We start from the raw sequence: 18491 nt of genomic DNA, 5'->3' as shown, positions 1-18491 counted from the left end.
TCAGAGAATTTTTAAGTTCCAATTAATATGTGTAGGACCTTTGTATCGGTGATTTGGTGCAAATATTGTATCTCATAACTTTGTACTGTAGTCCGTGGTAGGGGAATTCTAGTGCCTTAGAAGCATAACTGTATAGTGTAAACTTGATAATGTAATATGCATAACATAAAAAACTCGACATTGAAATATATATTTAATAACGTAAAATTGATAGCTTATTACATATTATTGATACATAACTGGTGCATAGTGTTATTATTGCATTTAAGTATATTACATTAGTGTGTAATCTCAAGTAAATTGAATTTGAATGGAACTCATACTTCAGAGCAGCAAGGCAAAGGCTCGAAGTAGCAGGAGTGCTTTGGCTCAGGGGAGAACTGAGGGGGAGGCAGTTGTCCTCATGAAATGGAATGTATCCCCAAGGCATGATGTATAGATGTATAGACATGATGTATTGATGTATAGAGAGGATATTAGGCATCAACTCAGGATTATGATGGGTGTTTGTGAGAGCTTGAAGAACAGGGTGGATGTCCTCGAAAGTATTTAGTGAGGGGCCCATCAAGCTTTCAGCTACCCACCTCACTGCCAGAGCTTGCACTTGTGCATCAGGCAACACAGCTGCAACCCCCAAGGCAACATGTACTGGCCCCACAGGAGGTAGCTATTGTTGGTGACTCTGTTGTCAGGGAAACGGGAAATATATATTTTGCAATAGGTATGTCTGCCAGGGGCATAGTTTGATGTTTTAGAGTAGATATCATCCTTTAGGGGGGGATGCACAAAGGGTGATATTGTTGTATATACATTGGTACTAAGAATATTAAGAGTAGGACTTACTTCACAGCACAGAGCAATGTTGAGAAAAGTCACTAGTTAGGGCTAAATTTGGAAGTGTCTGCGATTCTGCCCAGATGCAGGTAGTAGGGAGTACATGATGAGATCCTCTCAGCCCTGTAGAGATTGTGCAAGTGTCATGGGGTAGAATTTTTCTCAGCAGTGTGTGTGTGTGTGTGTGTGTGTGTGTGTGTGTGTGTGTGTGTGTGTGTGTGTGTGTGTGTGTGTGTGTGTGTGTGTGTGTGTGTGTGCTTCTTAACAAGAGAGAGAGACTACTTCTTCAGAAATGGGATACACTTAAATAGAAAGAGTGCAAGAACTGCTAGCATGGGGGGATACATAGATGAATAGATTAAAAATAGCAGCAGGCAGAAGTGAAAATGACTCATGAACTGCTTTTATTGGAATATACAGCAGCCTGAAAGCAAGGTATCAGGGATATCAAGACCCGCTGTGGGTAATTGTGGAACAAGGAAATACTTGTTCTGTTTTAGGGTAGCTAAGAGGAAGAACAGATGCATGTACACCAATGCTAGGAGTATACTAAATATATTTGATGAATTTGAAGTGCTCGTCAAGTCATTCAATGCAAATATTGTGGGAATATCAGAGATGTGATGTCATTCAGATATAAGTGATGCATATAATTTGAATACGGGGAGTACAATGTATACAGAAAGGACAAACAGGACACTAGTGGGGGAGAGGTTATGCTCTTAGTTAAGAAGCACATAAAGTCTATGGCAGTGCAACCAGTTGACATGGGTGGCAGTGCAGTGTTGTCAGTTGGTGTGACATAACACTGCGGAAAACACAAATGAGAGTAGCAGTGTGTTATAGGCCGCATGACTATGACGAGTACAATGAACAGCTGTACAGAGAAATATAGTGGGCCCCATTATAAGACAGTAATGAGAATGTCTTATAATGGGGATTTTAACTTTCCAGATTGGAACAGATTGGAACATGTGGGTTGGTCACTCAAACATTTATCAAGACTTTTTTGGATTTATTGGATGACAGTTTTCTAGAGCAGCATGTTAGAGAGGAGCAAGAGAATGCAATACTCTTGATCTGATTATCAACAGTGATTCTTCGTGCATTAAGAATCTGCAAACAAAAGGAGCACTAGGTGGCAGTGATCACACTGTATTGATGTGGGATTTACTTGAAAACGTAACTACCATCAAGAGGAAGGGTTTTTGCTTTCATAAAGGAGACTACAGTGGTCTTAGACAGTTTTTAAATTCTATTCAGTGGATCAACCAATGTTTCAACTATAAATTCTAAATGGGAAGCATTTAGGAAAATGACCATAGAAGTTACTAGGCTTTTCATATCAACTAAGAAATATGGTTCAACAATTAGACCTAAATGGATGGATATCCATTGTTAGGATTGTTAGGCTATCCAATTAGACTTAAATGAATGAATGGATGGATTAAGAAAATGTGAATTGGAATATCATCTTCTTGGGTGAAAAAACAAGGAGGAATGAATCATTTACAAGTTTATCAAGTGGAAATTTCCTGTACATCAATGGAAACAGTGAAAAGAGTGGAGATGGTGTTGGCTTTCTGTTCCATAAAGATATTAAAAACAACATTTTGAAATTCAAAAGTACATCACCAAAAATGTCAAAACTACTACTTAGGATTTCTAAGAGGTACAAAATAAAGGTTATAATGATATATACACCAACATACATCGAGCCATGATGATGAAGAGGTTGAAGAAATGTGCACCAAAATTTCAGGCTTAATGTCCAAGTTTCCAGATGATACAAAGGTTGGCAGGGTTGTTAATGACAATAAAGACAGTATGCTATTGCAACTGGATCTAGATTGCATTTGTAAATGTTAAACTTCAGTTTAACATTTACAAATGCAAAGTACAGTCAGTCCTCGTATAACATGTTAGTTGTGTTCCTAGAAACCCTCGTGCAATGCAAAATCATGCAATATAAACAATAAGCCCTATGGGAAAAATAGGGTTAGATGCCGACCACCCAAGATTGGATGCACATTTGTAACCAAAATATTACCAAACACAGTAAATAATCGTAATAAAACACAGTTGAAAAATGTACAAAAGTTAATAATTTAATCATTTAAATTTAGATTCTTACATTAAAAATAAATGAAGACAGCTTGAGGGAAAGGGTTGATGGAGCAGAATTATGGGGAAAGTGACGGCAGGTTGTCATCATTTTCGGAACTGGAAGGTGGAGGAGATGCTGATGAGGACTTTGGACAAAATGTGGTCATGCCAGAACTACAGGGCTGCGGCTCATTTTCTGTCTCTTTCTTGGGTGTTTTCATAAAAAAAGACATCTAGTTTCTGTTGTTTTGCAATCTTCCTTTTTTCACCAAGCAGCTGCTTATATGGCTCCAAAGCAGATCTAATTGCATGAAGTGCTCTTCTGCTTCTTTCTGCATTATAATAGTTATCTTCTTGCCATTGCATACTTTTCTCAAATGAATTTAAAACTGAAGATAAGGCGTTCAGGCATTCAGCTTTGTCACCTTCCTCATCTTCTGCCTGCCCTCCAGCAACAAGTTGTTGCAGTTCTTCAGTTGAAAGTTCTTCTTCATGAGACTGAAGCAACTCTTCTAAATCATCTTCCTCCAATTCCTCAAAGCCAACCTGCTTTGCAAGGGCAACACAATGTGCTTGTAATATAAGAAGCTCGTTTACAGAATCAAAGCCTTTAAAATCACAAATAAAATCTGGTAAAAGAGGCCACCAAACACCATGTAAGTATTCTTTTGTCACTTCATTCCACACCTCCACAATTAAGTAAATTGTATTCTTTATGTTGATCGCTTCCTGAAGTCTTTAACTGTTGGTGCATTTCCTCCCTCTGTTTCTGCTATCAGCATCTTAAATGTGCATCTTGTGTAATAGTGCTTAAAAGCAGCAATTACTCCTTGGTCAAGTGGCTTGATAAGAGATGTTGTGTTAGGTGGTAAAAACAGGATTTTGATGTTTGGTGACAGTTCAGCAAGGGTTGGAGGGTGACTTTATGCATTGTCCAAAATAATTAAAATCTTAAAATCCAAATTTTTCTTTTTTGCAATAGCTTCGAAACACATTCTCAAACACATCTAGTAGAAGATCAGTGAAGATCTGCCCTGTCATCCACCCTCTTCTGCTGTTCCTAAAATAAACACCCAGGGTAGTTCTTACGATCCCTTTTAACGCTTGTGGATTGACTGCATGATAAACAACAACAGGCTTCAGTTTCAAGTCTCCACTTGCATTTGATCCTAACATAACGGTCAATATATCCTTAGCAGCCTTGAAGTCTGGAGCTCGTGCTTCCTCTCTTGAGATATATGTTCATGATGGCATTTTTTTTTCCAATACAGTCCGGTTTCATCACAGTTGAAAATTTGGTCCAGTGTATAGCCCTCTTCCTCAATTAGTTTTTTCAGTATCGGCAAAATGCCTTTTCTGCTCCTTCATCTGCACTCGCAGCTTCACCTGATAATTTCACATTATGGAAAGTGTGACGTTTCCTGAAATTATTGAACGAGCCACTACTGCCAGTAAAGGGAGGGACTTCTTGAGGGTTTTCAGCTTTATTTCTGAGTCTTTAGATATTGCCAATGCCTTTGCTTTTATCGTAAGCAAACTTTTCCTGATCTCTTCTTTGTTTGATCTTCTGTCCAAATAGATAAAAGACATTCCATCTCTTCCAATTCTTTGTGTCTTGATCTAATTGATTTTGTTACTCTTTGTATTGTTCCTGCTATGAAAGTTGCTTTTATTTTTTCAGCATTCTTTCTAATTGTTCTCAGCGTTCCCTCATTTAGGCCTGTAGCACGCACAATATCGCATGTTCTTTCATTCAGCTCAAAGCGTTTCACAATTTCATATTTTTCTTCTATCGATATTGCTTTTCTTTTTCTCTCTGAAGTATTTTCACCAGAATTCTTCCTTTTCACACTTTTTTCAATATTTTACTAATTTTTTTTTTCCGAATAGAGCACAAGTATAAAAAGAACAAAAATGAGGAGGCAAGCTTGATATACATAAACGCAGTCTTGTCAATGATATATAGGAATTTTGCTAGCAGGGATAGGGAGGTGATTAACCCGTTATACAAGGCAATGGTCAGGCCACACCGAGAATACTGTGTACAGGTCTGGAGGCCTCATGCTAGAATGAGTACAAAGAAGGGCAGCAAGATTGGAGAGGGGAACAAAGAAGTGCTCTTACCAAGATAGGCATAAGTTCTGCAAATTGCAGCAACTGGAGAGTAAGCACCTGCGAGGTGATCTGATTGAGGTGTATAAAGCCTTGAATGGGTTGAGCAAGCTGAATGCAGATATGATTCTTCCTCTTGCTCAGATTAAGGACCTAAGGGGACACAGATTCAAATTAAGGGACAATTGTAGAATAGATGTGCGGAAATTTTCCTTTATCCAGCAGGTAGTTGATTGGTGGAACAGACTTCATCTTTTGTTGTGGAAGTTGATAGCCTAAATAAATTTAAGGCTGAGCTGGACAGGCTCAGCCTTATTTGGAACGAATGGGAGTTTTTTTTTGGCTGATCCTGCATAGGCTTGCTTTCTTGCATTGTATGCCTCTGGCTAATGCTAATTTCTGTTACTGTCATTTGTATCGCTAGAATTTGTTGAAATACTTTCATCTGCAGTTTGTATATCTTTCTTCTCATCATTCCTATTGCTTTCTTCTGTGATTTTAGTAGGACGAAAGAAGGTGTCTAAGGCTGACTTTTATCTGCTGCTTTTTTAAGTTTTTTCCTGTTCCTTTTGCTTTATACTATCCCATCCAGATAGTTTTTTTTTTTATTGCTCATCTTGTAAATTCTTGTTTAAAATTTTATCCTATAAAAATTTAAAATTTCTATACCTTAAAAGCTTTTTTGGACACAGTGTCAGAAGATGCAGTTGCAATGGCTCATGACCGACAACTAATTTTTTTACAACATTCATGCTTAAGTTTGTTTCGAAAAAACTTTTACCGATTTTCGAAGTTAAATCAATGCCATCTATTGGAATATTTTTTAACAAAAGTTTAAATCAATATTTGTGTGATATTTTGAAGAGTAGTGTTTATAAATACAGGCACCCCTCTACTTACGAACGTTCGAGTTACTAACTTTCATAGATAAACTTTTTAGGGTTCATTTAAAAGCTCGTGCAAATCTACATAACATCAAGGTAACTGGTGAAGCAGCAATCGCCGACGGCATTGCTGCTGAAGAATTTCTGAAAATGCTTGCTGCTGGGGATTACCAGGCACAATAGATATTCAGTGTGGACAAAACTGAGCTCTTTTAGAAAAAGATGACAGACTTTCAACTTATCAACCACCTGTCAGTCCCAATTAAGTTTGTAAAACTACAGACTGTCTGTAGTTTTTCTAATTTGTGTCTCAAGCAAATTAAAAGTTTTAGCATTTAGCTTTAACTTCTTTGAATTTTAATGCTGCTAATTTTGAAAAACTGAAAAATTTTAGTATTTAGCATTTTTTTTTTTAACCTTTACGCCGCTAAATTTCATTTAGTATCATACCTTTTTGTTTGATGCTAAATTGACTAAAAAAAATGCTAAATTTAGCATTGAAAGACAGTTGCTTGAAATGCAAACATTTTACTGTCTGTTTGTAACATAGTCTATTTCCCTGTCAAGAAATTGTGCACCCTTCCATAGGTGCTGTTTAAGGAAAAAATGTTGCAGGGGGAGGAAATGCTCCCCACACCCTAGGTATGCTACTGAGCAGAACACTATTATAAAGTGTTACATAAGGAGCAAGGGAATGATGCCAGCAGTGGAGAAGATGGATCCCAAATTATCAACACATACGACATACCCAATATCCTTCCCGATGAGGTAGAACATGCATTGAAAAAAATGAAGAATCAGAAAGCCCCAGGTGAAGATGAAGTTACTATAGAGTTGTTAAAATTAGGAGGAAGAGACATGACACAGAAACTGGCAAGGCTCTTATCTGAATGACACCACGTCTCTGATATCCCAACAATATATGCCTTTGATGCTTTGAGCAATACCTCAAATTCATCAAATTTATTTACCAAACTCCTAGCATTGGTGTACACGCAAGTATACATGCACCTGTTCCTATTCTTAGCTACCCTAACACAACCCATGTGTTTACTTGTACCGCAATGGCTCCCAGCAGTCTTTGAAATATCCTGCATCTTGTTTTCCAGGCTTCTGCTCATTCCAATAGAAGCAGTGCAAGAATCACTTTCACCTCTGCCAGTGGCTACTGTTAATCTATTAGTCCTTGTATCCCCCTAGTCTAGCAATTTTCCGACTCACTTAACACTGCCTCAATAGCATCAGCAAACATTCTTGCACCCTTTCTATTTAAGTGTATCCCATCCCTGTAAAAGCAGTCTCTCCTGTTAACAAGTACAGACCAGGCTGAAAAAAATTCTATCATTTGAGCCTTTCACAATCTTTCCAGGGCCGAATTGATCGACAGGGCTCTCATCATATACTCCCTCCTATCGTGTCTGGGCAGAATTGCAGACACTTTCAAATTCAACCCTAATTCACGGCTTTTTTTCAACAGTGATCTGTACTTGTTAAGTAATTCCGCTGGTCTCCTACTCTTAATATCATTAGTGCCAACGTGTACAACTATATCACTTTTTGTGCCCTTAAAAGATGATATCCGCTCTACAACGTCATCAACCTTTGTCCCTGGCAGACATACCCTGGTCCTGTTCCACCTATCCTTTTTACAAAGCATGTTTCCCCGTTTCCCTGACAATAGAGTCACCAACAACTACTAGTTCCTTTCGGACCACCGCATTCTGCCTTGGGGGTTGCTGCTGTGTTGCGTGATGCCCAAGTGCAAGCTCTGGCGTTGGTGTGGGCAGCTGAGAGCTTGATGGGCTCCTCACTTTTAATCCTTCGAGGGCATCCACCCTGTCCTTCAAGCTCTCATATAGGTCCATAACAATGCTGAGTTGTTGCACAATTTCCTTACACTCCTTGCATCGCGCACATACAAAGACATCCCCCATGGCAGTATCATGTCCCATACCTGACTCCTCCACAAACATCAAGCAAATAGTGCATTTTAAAAGGCTGTGATTCAGAGGGCAACTGACTCCCTCAGTTCTCCCCTGAGCCACAGCACTCCCATTAGATTTAATTTCAATAAAATTTCAATTTCAGTACAAAATTAAAACCCTAAACTTGTATCTCAACACAGTTATAATGCTATATTTATGTTTCAATATCAAGTGTTATCTACGAAATCCCTTTATATAACTTCCGTATCAAGTTAAGTATTAATTATTTATTTTTGCTAATTATTTATGTTACGTAATCTAAGTCGTTATATGTATATAGTTGAAAGTACAATTTAATTGACAATGGAGTTCAACAAGATTAATAGATTTACTGATTAATTGACAATATTATATTATGTACTATACTATACTATACTAAGCTTATGCTATCGAGATATTTTGTATCGCGTAACAATGGCTTCAATTTACGAACGGTAAATCTATGGACACTTAAGTATCGATTAACTTCCAAATCTCGCTGTCTCAATTCAGAATAAACTAAGGATCCTGACTAGCTACTTACAGAAAATAAAATAAATTTGCTGTTGAAAATTGAAGATCGTCAGCAATGAGTGAACTTTTGCTGGATTCCAGCACATTCAGTTATTAAAGTGAATTGAGCTAGCTGATATTTCTGCTAAAAATCTTTTAAACTTAGACTTAACCTCTGTCTTTATTCTGGTTTCTGATTATGATATTATAATTCAAACAGCATATACCATGCACAATGGACAGAGCTATGGCATAAACAAACAAATAACAAACTTTTCCAGTTGAAACAGGACCCAAAATTTTGGCACTCATGCATTCAGACAGTTCGGCAAGAACTCGCACGGATTAGAATAGGACATACTCACCTAACTTACCTCCATCTACTCACAGGTGATGACCCTCCTCAGTGTTTACAGTGCTCTGAACATCTAACGGTCAAACATATTTTGATTGATTGTCCACATTATCGACAACATCGAACTTTGATATTTCATTCTCTGGCTAATCTCCGAGAACGGATAACATCTAAATGATATCATTGGTGAAAATGCAAATATTAATGGCGCCTCTGTAGCCAGGTGGGAAGTAGCAACAGTGCGTAGCACATGCTTCGTGATTAGACCGGGGTTCGAGCCTGTCACCACCAAATACAGAGGATGCAGAAAAGTCAGGGAATGACCACCGCATATTCCCGGAGCAATATGGCCTTAGTTGCTAATGCTCCTAAAAAAAAAAAAAAAAAAACCAAACAGCAAATATTAATGAACTTTTCTGTTATTTGAAACAAATAGGAATGTATGAATGACTATGATTAGTTTCCTGCATGAAATGAGATTGAACTGTCTCCACATTAATTATTTATTTATTTTTATTTTTTCAACATTCCAATGAATAGGTGCAATACAGCCACAGCAGCTTGTGCACCATTAAATACCCCCCCCACACACACACACACATTAGTACTTTCGAGAAAATAGTAGGCCAGATTTTGCTGAGTGCTTTGAAGATGAAGAATGGCTGCAGAAACTAGCATACTTAGACATTTTTCATTACATGAACCATTTGAACAATTCTCTGCAATCAGATCAGTTCACAAGTGCCTAGTCTCCAGACTGCAGTTTACAAAATTGAAGCCTTTCTTGGTAAGAGCACTCTTTTGTTCCATTCACCAATATCTTTACACTTCTCTGTATCCGTTCCAGCAGCTCTACAGCCTTCCTAAAATGTGGCCTCCAGGTATGTATGCAGCCAAATCATGGCCTTGTGTAAAGGGATAATCACATCCTTATCCCTGATAGCGAAGTTTCTGTATATTCTTGAAATATCCCAGCAGCCTGTCTGTACTGCTCATAGAACTTCATATCAGACTGCACAAATATCCACAAGTCTTTTTCATTTTCCACAACCCTGATTGTACTAACCTACAGTTGGTATATCAATATTAAACTTCAAATGCCACCTAAAAAAAAAACCTAACTTTTCTTGATCTTCTTGCAGCAGCTTACTCTGATTACTGTCATTACCACCCTGCCACCTTCAATATCATTGATAAATATAGAAAACAACAATAAACTAAACTCTTAATCCTGCAGACTTCACTAATAACATTATTCCACAAAGAGCAGTGCTCATTGATTACCACTCTGTCTTTTCCCACTTGACCATCTCTTTAATAACAGTAACTTTCTCTTAATGCCACAGTGCTCCAATTTGTACAGTGGTATTTTATTTGCATCAGTATCAAAAGCTTTCCTGAAATCCCAAGTATGTGATATCAAAATTATTTTTTGCATCCATTTCCTTTGTCACTGCAGCATACTGTAGATGACCAATCAGATGGTCAGACAAGATTTCCTTTAAAAAAAATCATGCTATGTCTTAAGTATAACTGCAGATGGTCCTGCATTACTTATTTAACCAGTGGCTACATTCTTTTCCACTGCACAGAAATTAAACTGACAGGTCTGTAACTGCCTATGACAACCTTTGTGAATTTGGAATACATTCACACACCTCCAGTCCATGGGGGACCTCCCCTAAATCCAAAGATACTCTCATAACTATGGCTAAGAATGAGCTTACCTCCTTTGCTGCCTTCCTCTGTGTAACTGGATAGATCCCATCCACTCCAGGTACCAATTTTATATTTAACTTCAACAATTTCTCTTCTACTTTCCTCTCAGTTATCACAAAATTGTTTAGCGCCTTGTTAGAGTTTGATAAATTGCTGGCATCCCCTTTCACAAATAATTCCTCATGTCTGAATGTAGATCCAACATACCAATTCAGTTTGTTAGCAAACTGAGAAAGGTTATCAACAGTTAAACCATCAACATATAGTAGACCAATGTTATTCAGCTTCTACTGTTAATATAAGTAAGGAAGTCTTTAGTATTAACAGAGGCATACGATATAAAAAAGCAAGCTTATGCAGCATCAGCCAAAAAAAGAAGGAAAAAAAAAAAGCCCCTTCCATTTCACTCATATTTTCATTCCAAATGCTTGTCCAACTCAGCCTTAAATTTATTTAAACTATCAACTTCCACAACAAGAGATGGACATCTCTTCCAGCAATCAACTACCCGCTGGCTAAAGGCAAATTTCCATAAATCTATTCTATAACTCTCTTTCCTTAGTTTGAACCTATGTCCACTCGGGTTTTTAATCTGAGCAGGAGGAAGAATCCCATCAGCATTGAGCTTGATCAACCTGTTCAAGGCCTTATACACCTCAATCAGATCACCTCGCATGTGCCTATTCTCCAGGTGCTGCAATTTTCAGAACTTAAGCCTATCTTGGTAACAGTGCACCTTTGTTTCACTCCAATCTTGTTGCCCTTCTTTGTACTTGTTCTAGCAACTCTACATCCTTTCTAAAATGAGGCCTCTAGGCCTATACACACTATTCAAGGTGTGGCCTGACCATTGCCTTGTACAATGGGATAATAACCTTGTCCCTGCTAGCAAAATTTCTATATATCATTGACAACACTCCATGACCTGCTGTGGCAGTCCGTCTGCACTGCTCAATGAACTTCATATCTGACTGCACAATTACCTCCAGGCCTTTTTCACTCTCCGCTTCTCTGAGTGTAGTACCTCACAGTTTGGTACATTTCTCTTGGGTTACTGCTACCTATATGCAGTACTTTGCTGCTGTTCTTTCCATACTCTACCAGAGACTTCTCCTAATCTACCTTCACTTTCTTAACCTCAGTTGTGACTTGATTAGGGACTAATCTATATCTACTAGAGGCTTCTGTATCACCTGATCATTTTTATGCATCCCATCCATTTTTCTCCTGTGCTACGTGTCTCAGTAGTTCATGTGATTTCCATTTAGGTCTAAGCCTTGAACTGCATTTCTTAGTTGTTGTGACCAGAGTTACATTAAGGGAAAGTTACTGCTATGGATAAAGGGATGGTTGGTGGGAGAAGATAGAGTGGTACTCAAATGAACACTACTCTTTGTGGAACGATGTTATTAGTGGAATCTCTTAGGGTTCGGCATTGTTGTTTTATACACTGAAAGGACAGAATTCATGGGATACCTAGTTACTGGGCAACATGACACTGTCACCCCCTCTTGCTAGTGAACGAACCCACCGGTTGGCAGGTATATAGGTATGCATTCACATAGATGATAATTCAATGTCAGTATGGATAAACATGGTTCAAAGAGCATTCTGCAGATTTTACTGCCATGGAACGGCCTCCCTGTTCATCAGACATGAACTCCATGGAACATCTTTGGGATGCTGTGGAAAGGTTCGTTTGAGCTTGGATTCTCCAGCCAGGAATGCAATGGAATTATGGTGCAGCAGGCATGGATGGAAATACCCGTGGAAGGCTTTCATGAACTAGTGGACAGAATGCCTTGCCATGACTACCCTTATCTGGGTGAAAGGTGGGCCTACCCGTTTCTAGGTCGGTATCCACGTGTAGTGTAGTGTACATAATGCAATGTTGTTTAAAGTTTTTAAGTACTTGTACTTAATGCATATTGACTTTTTTTAAGACAATTTTAGTTTTGGTATTTTTAGGATATTATCATAGAACTTGAGGGCTCTCAGACTTTACGGATACTTTGCTATGAAGAAGATCCTCATAGCCAAACAGCTGTTTTAAGAGGCAAAGGTGCCTTGGAATTGAGTCGATCCTGGCTAACAGATAAGATGCAGGAGAAATCTGTTAGTTTACAAGAGGTAGGTGTCAAGGTATACATTAAATGAACAGAAATATGAAATTCATATAGTTGAAAGGGGTGTGTGTGTGTGTGTGTGTGTGTGTGTGTGTGTGTGTGTGTGTGTGTGTGTGTGTGTGTGTGTGTGTGTGTGTGTGTGTGTGTGTGTGTGTGTGTGTGTGTGTGTGTGTGTGTGTGTGTGTGTGTGTGTGTGTGTTGCTCAGAGGGATCATGTTGTTTATCTTTTTGATTTTGGTAAATCATATCAGAAAAAAAAGATGCTATTGTATATGTTGTACCAGCAAAATGTAGAATTTCAGCATTGTTTGGAATGCATTGGTAGCATACAAAATGCCTAGAAAGATGTACAAAATAAACTTACTTATTATTAATAAAATTAAAAGAAAAGACAACTTTTCTTTTAATTTTATTAGAGTTACTAACCCAACTAACCTAACAACCGCTTGGCCACTCGTGGCATTACTCCTGCCTCCCCGTGGCGGGGCCGGTAACCTGAGTGGGAAATCCAACCCTCAGGGCCAAAAGGAGTATAAAATGGACAAAGAAACCTTTCCCTCACTTGATCAGTTGAGATCACCTACTGATCAAGACCAACCCGATCATGACACTTATCAAAATAAAAGACAAAAAACAGATCTATGTCAACAAGATCACCCAGCCTTTCTCCTTATTCATTCTGTATCAGATTCTCCTGTTAGCAAATTATCCCCATTTCTAATCCAGAAATGCTTGGAAAATGCTGCAGGATCACTGAAGATGGTAAAGCGATTACAGTCTGGAGATCTGCTGGTAGAGACAATGAAGCCAAAACACTCTGAATTATTATTGAAACTGACTACTTTTGGTGGAATTCCCGTGAAAATAACGCCTCATGCCACTGAATACATCAAAAGGAGTTATAGCAGAGTGGGATCTGATTAACATCTCAGAGGATGAAATTGTACAAGAACTCACAAATCAAAGAGTAATACATGCAAAAAGAATATTAATCCGGAAAGATGGAGAATTAAAGCCAACAAGGAACATAATACTGACCTTTAGTACCCCAAACTTACCAACAATGGTTGAAGCAGGGTATCTGAATTGTCGTATACGTCCATATGTACCGAATCCCATCAGGTGTTACAAATGCCAGAAATATGGACACTCCCAGGTAGCATGCCGTGGCACTATGATTTGCCCAAACTGTGGTTCAACAGAATACACTCAAGCTGATTGTACTGTAACCTCCTTCACCTGTCCCAATTGCAAAGGTAACCATCCGGCATATTCAAAAAATTGTGAAATGTGGAAAGTGGGGAAAGAAATACAAAACAGAAAACAAAGTAACGTATCAGGAAGCCAAAAAGCACATCATGCAGCTTATGCCGAAACGCACATATGCACAAGCAACCCAACACAATCATTCTATTGCTACTCAAACTGACATTGCTGTCCCTCCAAACATTTCTTTTGCAGATTGGGCCAGGTCCGTGCTTAATGCTAAGCCACAACCTGCCAAACACAAGCAACTGGAACAAGGAATTAATACTCCAATTTCAGTTCCACCTAACATGCCTGAAACTACAAAAAAAGCAGAAAAAACAGTACCTACAGATCATGCTCAGACCAAGAAACAATTCCCTGTACATATGGATGTTGACAACAAAACTGACCAAGAAGAAACTATATTAGAACTTCATGCAGAAGAACACATGGATACAGAGAGACCGGTTTCCCCCAAGAAAGACAGAAATAAATCAGATCGTTACAAACAAACTGCTTCAAAAAAACAGACAGATCAAAACATAACTCCTAAAAGCAAGTAATGCAGCACATACTTCAATGGAATTGCAGAGGCATACGAGCCAATATTGATGATATATATGACCTGATTAATAAGTACAACCCAGTGAGTGTTTGTCTGTAAGAAACAAATTTAACACCACAGGTAACTTTCTCAATTAGAAACTTCACAATGTACAGAAAAGACAGGAATACTGCAAAATCCGCACATGGAGGAGTAGCAATACTAGTTAACTCTAAAATCCCAGTTCAACATATCTCTCTACAGACTGACTTAGAAGCTGTTGCTGTGCGTATTGCGCTTGGAATAACACTAACTCTTGTTTCAATATACCTCCCACCAAACAGACTTTTCATGCTTAAAGAACTAGAAGATCTTATAGCACAATTGCCAAAACCTGTCTGCTTTTTGGAGATTTCAATGGGCATCACCCGTTGTGGGGATCTTCAAGCATGGATAAAAGAGGGCATATGATAAAGACATTACTGAATCAACAGCAGTTAACCTTGCTAAATACTGGCCATCACACTTATGTCCATCTACCCACAGGCTCCACTTCAGCAATTGATCTGTCAATCTGTTCTCCCATACTGCTTCCCAGTATGGAGTGGTCAAACTTATATGATCCAACCAACAGCGATCATTTTCCAATTATATGTAAAATACAAACAAAACAATCCCACTTTCCAGATTACAGAGTAAAATGGAAATTCACAAAAGCAAACTGGACAAAATATTCATTCTGTGTTTATTTTGATGATCAATTTATTAAAACACAACCAATAGATAAAGTCACAGAGCACATCACTGCACAAATTTGGCAGCAGCTTCTGAGGCAATTCCTCAATCCTCTGCAAACCAAAAAAGACATGCAAAACACTGGTGGAATGAGGCCTGTAACAGTGCAAAACAAGAAAAAAAATAAAGCTTGGAACCTATTTCATAGATTTCCTACAACAGCCAACCTCATTTTATATAAAAAACAAAAGGCAAGGGCACAACAAATCAGGAAGCAAGCCAAAAAAGAAGCATGGATAACATTTGCCAGTACCATCACGAAGGACACCAGCAGTCGGCTAATATGGAAGAAAATCCAACAATTAAATAATAAGTACATTCCCTTTTCTGCTCCAATCTTGATTAAGAATGGACGAGAACTGTCCTCCCCAAAGGAAATTGGCGATTTCCTTGGAGAGACCTTCAGTCAAATATCATCAGCTTCTACGTACAACAATCCTTTCCTGAAAATCAAAACCTCTGCAGAAAAATATAAATTAAATTTCAACACCACCCAATCCCTTCCTTATAATCAACCATTCATCCTAGCTGAACTCCAAGAAGCTCTGAACAGATCAGCAAACAGCTCAGCAGGACCGGACGGAATCTACTATATAATGCTTAAACACCTAAATAATACAGCTTTAAGATTATTACTAGTATTCTACAACTGGATATTTCTTGAATATGTTTATCCTTCCTCATGGCATCATTCTGTAATTCTTGCCTTTCCAAAACCAGGAAAGTATCAATCGCTTCCACAAAACTACCGACCAATTTCCCTAACCAGCTGTTTGAGTAAAACACTAGAAAAAATGATACATAGGAGATTAAAATGGATACTAGAAAGCAAAATGCTACTAAATATCAACCAATATGGTTTCCGACAAAACAGATCCTGCTTGGACCTTATGGTAAGAGCTGAGACTGACATTCGGAATGCATATGTTAAGAATGAACATCTGGTGATGGTGAGTCTAGATATTGAAAAGGCATTCGATACCACATGGAGGTATGGCATTCTTCAAAAGCTGTATACCTAGGGTTGAGAGGACACGTACCTCAATTCATCCAGAACTTCCTCAAGTGCAAAACTTTTCAAGTTCGTCACCAGAATGTACTTTCACAATATTTTATTCAAGAAGAAGGGGTGCCTCAGCGGTCCATACTTAGTCCTACCCTCTTTGCAATTAGACTAAATACCATGACGCAGAATATTCCAAAAAGCGTAGAAATATATATGTATGCCGACGATCTTGCTATATCATGCCGTTCACCAACCATTAACAGCATAGAGAGACAGTTACAACTTTTCAGAAATAAGTTAGAGACATGGACTGTACAAATGGTTATTGCCTGTCAAAACAAAAGACAATTGCAGTTCATTTCTGTAAAAAGTGCAGATTACATCCAGAGCCTGAACTTAAATTAAAAAACCAACCAAATCCCACTTTCCAGCAATATCCGCTTTTTAGGTTTAATATTAGATACTAAACTTAATTTTGCCACGCACATAACTTATCTCAGAACTCTCTGCTTGAAAAAACTCAATATACTCAGAGCCATCTCTGCCATGGCATGGGGTGCAGATAGATGCACTCTCTTGCATTTGTATCATTCGCTCATCAGGTCTCGTCTAGATTATGGTTCAATAGTATATGACTCAGCTAGGAAAACTGTACTTACAAGACTGAATACAATACAGCACAGTGCTCTTCGCACTGCTCTTGGAGCTTTTCGAACATCTCCTGTCCGAAGTCTCTATATAGAGGCATACAAACCACCACTCCACCACAGAAGGAAAATGTTACTCCTCACCTATGCAGCCAGGATTAAAAGCCTTCCAGATCATCCGAATCAACCGCTGCTTTTCAATCCTGAAAGGGTAACATTCTATAACAATAAACCCACCGAAAATAGACCAACTGGTATTAGACTACAAGATTTGATGCATTGCTGGAATGTTCATTTTGAAAACACGCTCAAAGAAACCAAAATATCCTCAAACCCACCTTACTGAAATACCTATTTCCAACAATGGGGAAAAAAGTCCATGGAAAGCTGTTACATCAAGTAACTGCACGAAGGACATGCCACTAGCAGTGCGCAGAGCTGCTTAATATATACTGATGGCTCAAAATCAAATGATGCCGTAGGTGCTGCAGCAGTCTTTCCCGCATTTACAGTATCTGTATCTCTCCCGACTGAATGTAGCAGTTATACTGCAGAACTTTATGCAATCCACCTAGCTATATACAATATCAATATCTGTCTCAACACTAATAGTTTAATATATACAGACTCCATGAGTGCACGTTCCGCAATAAGTAACAATTTCTCAACCCCACATCCCATAATAAAAGAAATCCGGTCTCGTCTAAATCATTTGAGGAATCTGAATCATACTGTAAGTTTCTGTTGGATTCCAGGGCATGCTGGAATCACAGGTAACGAAACAGCAGACCAGGCAGCTAAGCACCCAAAAAGCAATGCACCTCCATCTTACCAAGTACCCTATATAGATTTATTAAAACATATCCGACGTATCTGTAGGGAACAATGGTTAAACATTTGGAAGACACAGACAAACAATAAGTTATTTGAAATTAAACAAGAACCACAAATATGGAGCTCGAGCTTGAGGAAAAACAGGCATGAAGAAGTAATACTGGCAAGATTGCGCATAGGGCACACACACACACACACACACACCTGACCCACTTGTTCCTGCTCATGGGCGATGACCCTCCTGTATGTATGCATTGTTCATCACAACTTACAGTTCGACATATTCTGTTAGATTGTTCATATTACTCCCATATCAGAAATACTACCTTCCTCTCCCTGACACAAATGCAAGAAACTTTATCACTATCCCACCTATTGGGAAACAATGCCAATCTGGATGAGCTTTTCGCTTATCTCAAACAAATTAGACTTTATGAATATATCTAATAACAAATAAGGCAAACTCCGGTACCATTCCAAATATTTGAATAGGCACATTTTGGCCTCAGTTGCCCTTGTGCCGAAAAACCTCTACACCAACAACAACAACAGCCAAAGGAGGGAATTTGGAGGGAATGCAGCCTTTCCCTCCAAATGCCTCTAAAGGAAGTAATTATATTACTTCCTTTATAGTATTTGTCCCCATTGCACATTAGCATTAGTAGAGGCATATGATGCAAGAAAGCAAGATTATACAGCATCAGCCAAAGAAAAAAAAAAAAAAAACATGCCCATTTCACTGATCCATTCGTTCCAAGTGTTTGTCTAGTTCTGCCTTGAATTTATTTAAGCTATCAACTTTCA

At 38.5% G+C, this 18491-nt stretch overlaps 1 protein-coding gene across 1 annotated transcript in view; it reads left to right on the top strand.

Annotated features, from left to right (window-relative positions):
* The window catches only part of RhoGAP1A (Rho GTPase activating protein at 1A), a 465208-nt gene that overhangs the window by 315794 nt on the left and 130923 nt on the right, over positions 1 to 18491 (top strand). Inside the window, exon 18 of the mRNA XM_090368823.1 lies at positions 12456 to 12617. Within this exon, the coding sequence (XP_090224949.1) occupies positions 12456 to 12617 (162 nt within the window). The remainder of the gene's footprint in view (positions 1 to 12455; positions 12618 to 18491) is intronic.

Source organism: Mastigoproctus giganteus, chromosome 1, assembly GCF_048544385.1.
Source record: "Mastigoproctus giganteus isolate SK-2022 chromosome 1, ASM4854438v1, whole genome shotgun sequence".
NCBI lineage: Eukaryota > Metazoa > Arthropoda > Arachnida > Uropygi > Thelyphonidae > Mastigoproctus > Mastigoproctus giganteus.
The sequence above is the reverse complement of the archived record's forward strand: the minus strand, read 5'-3'. Positions and strand labels throughout refer to the sequence as shown.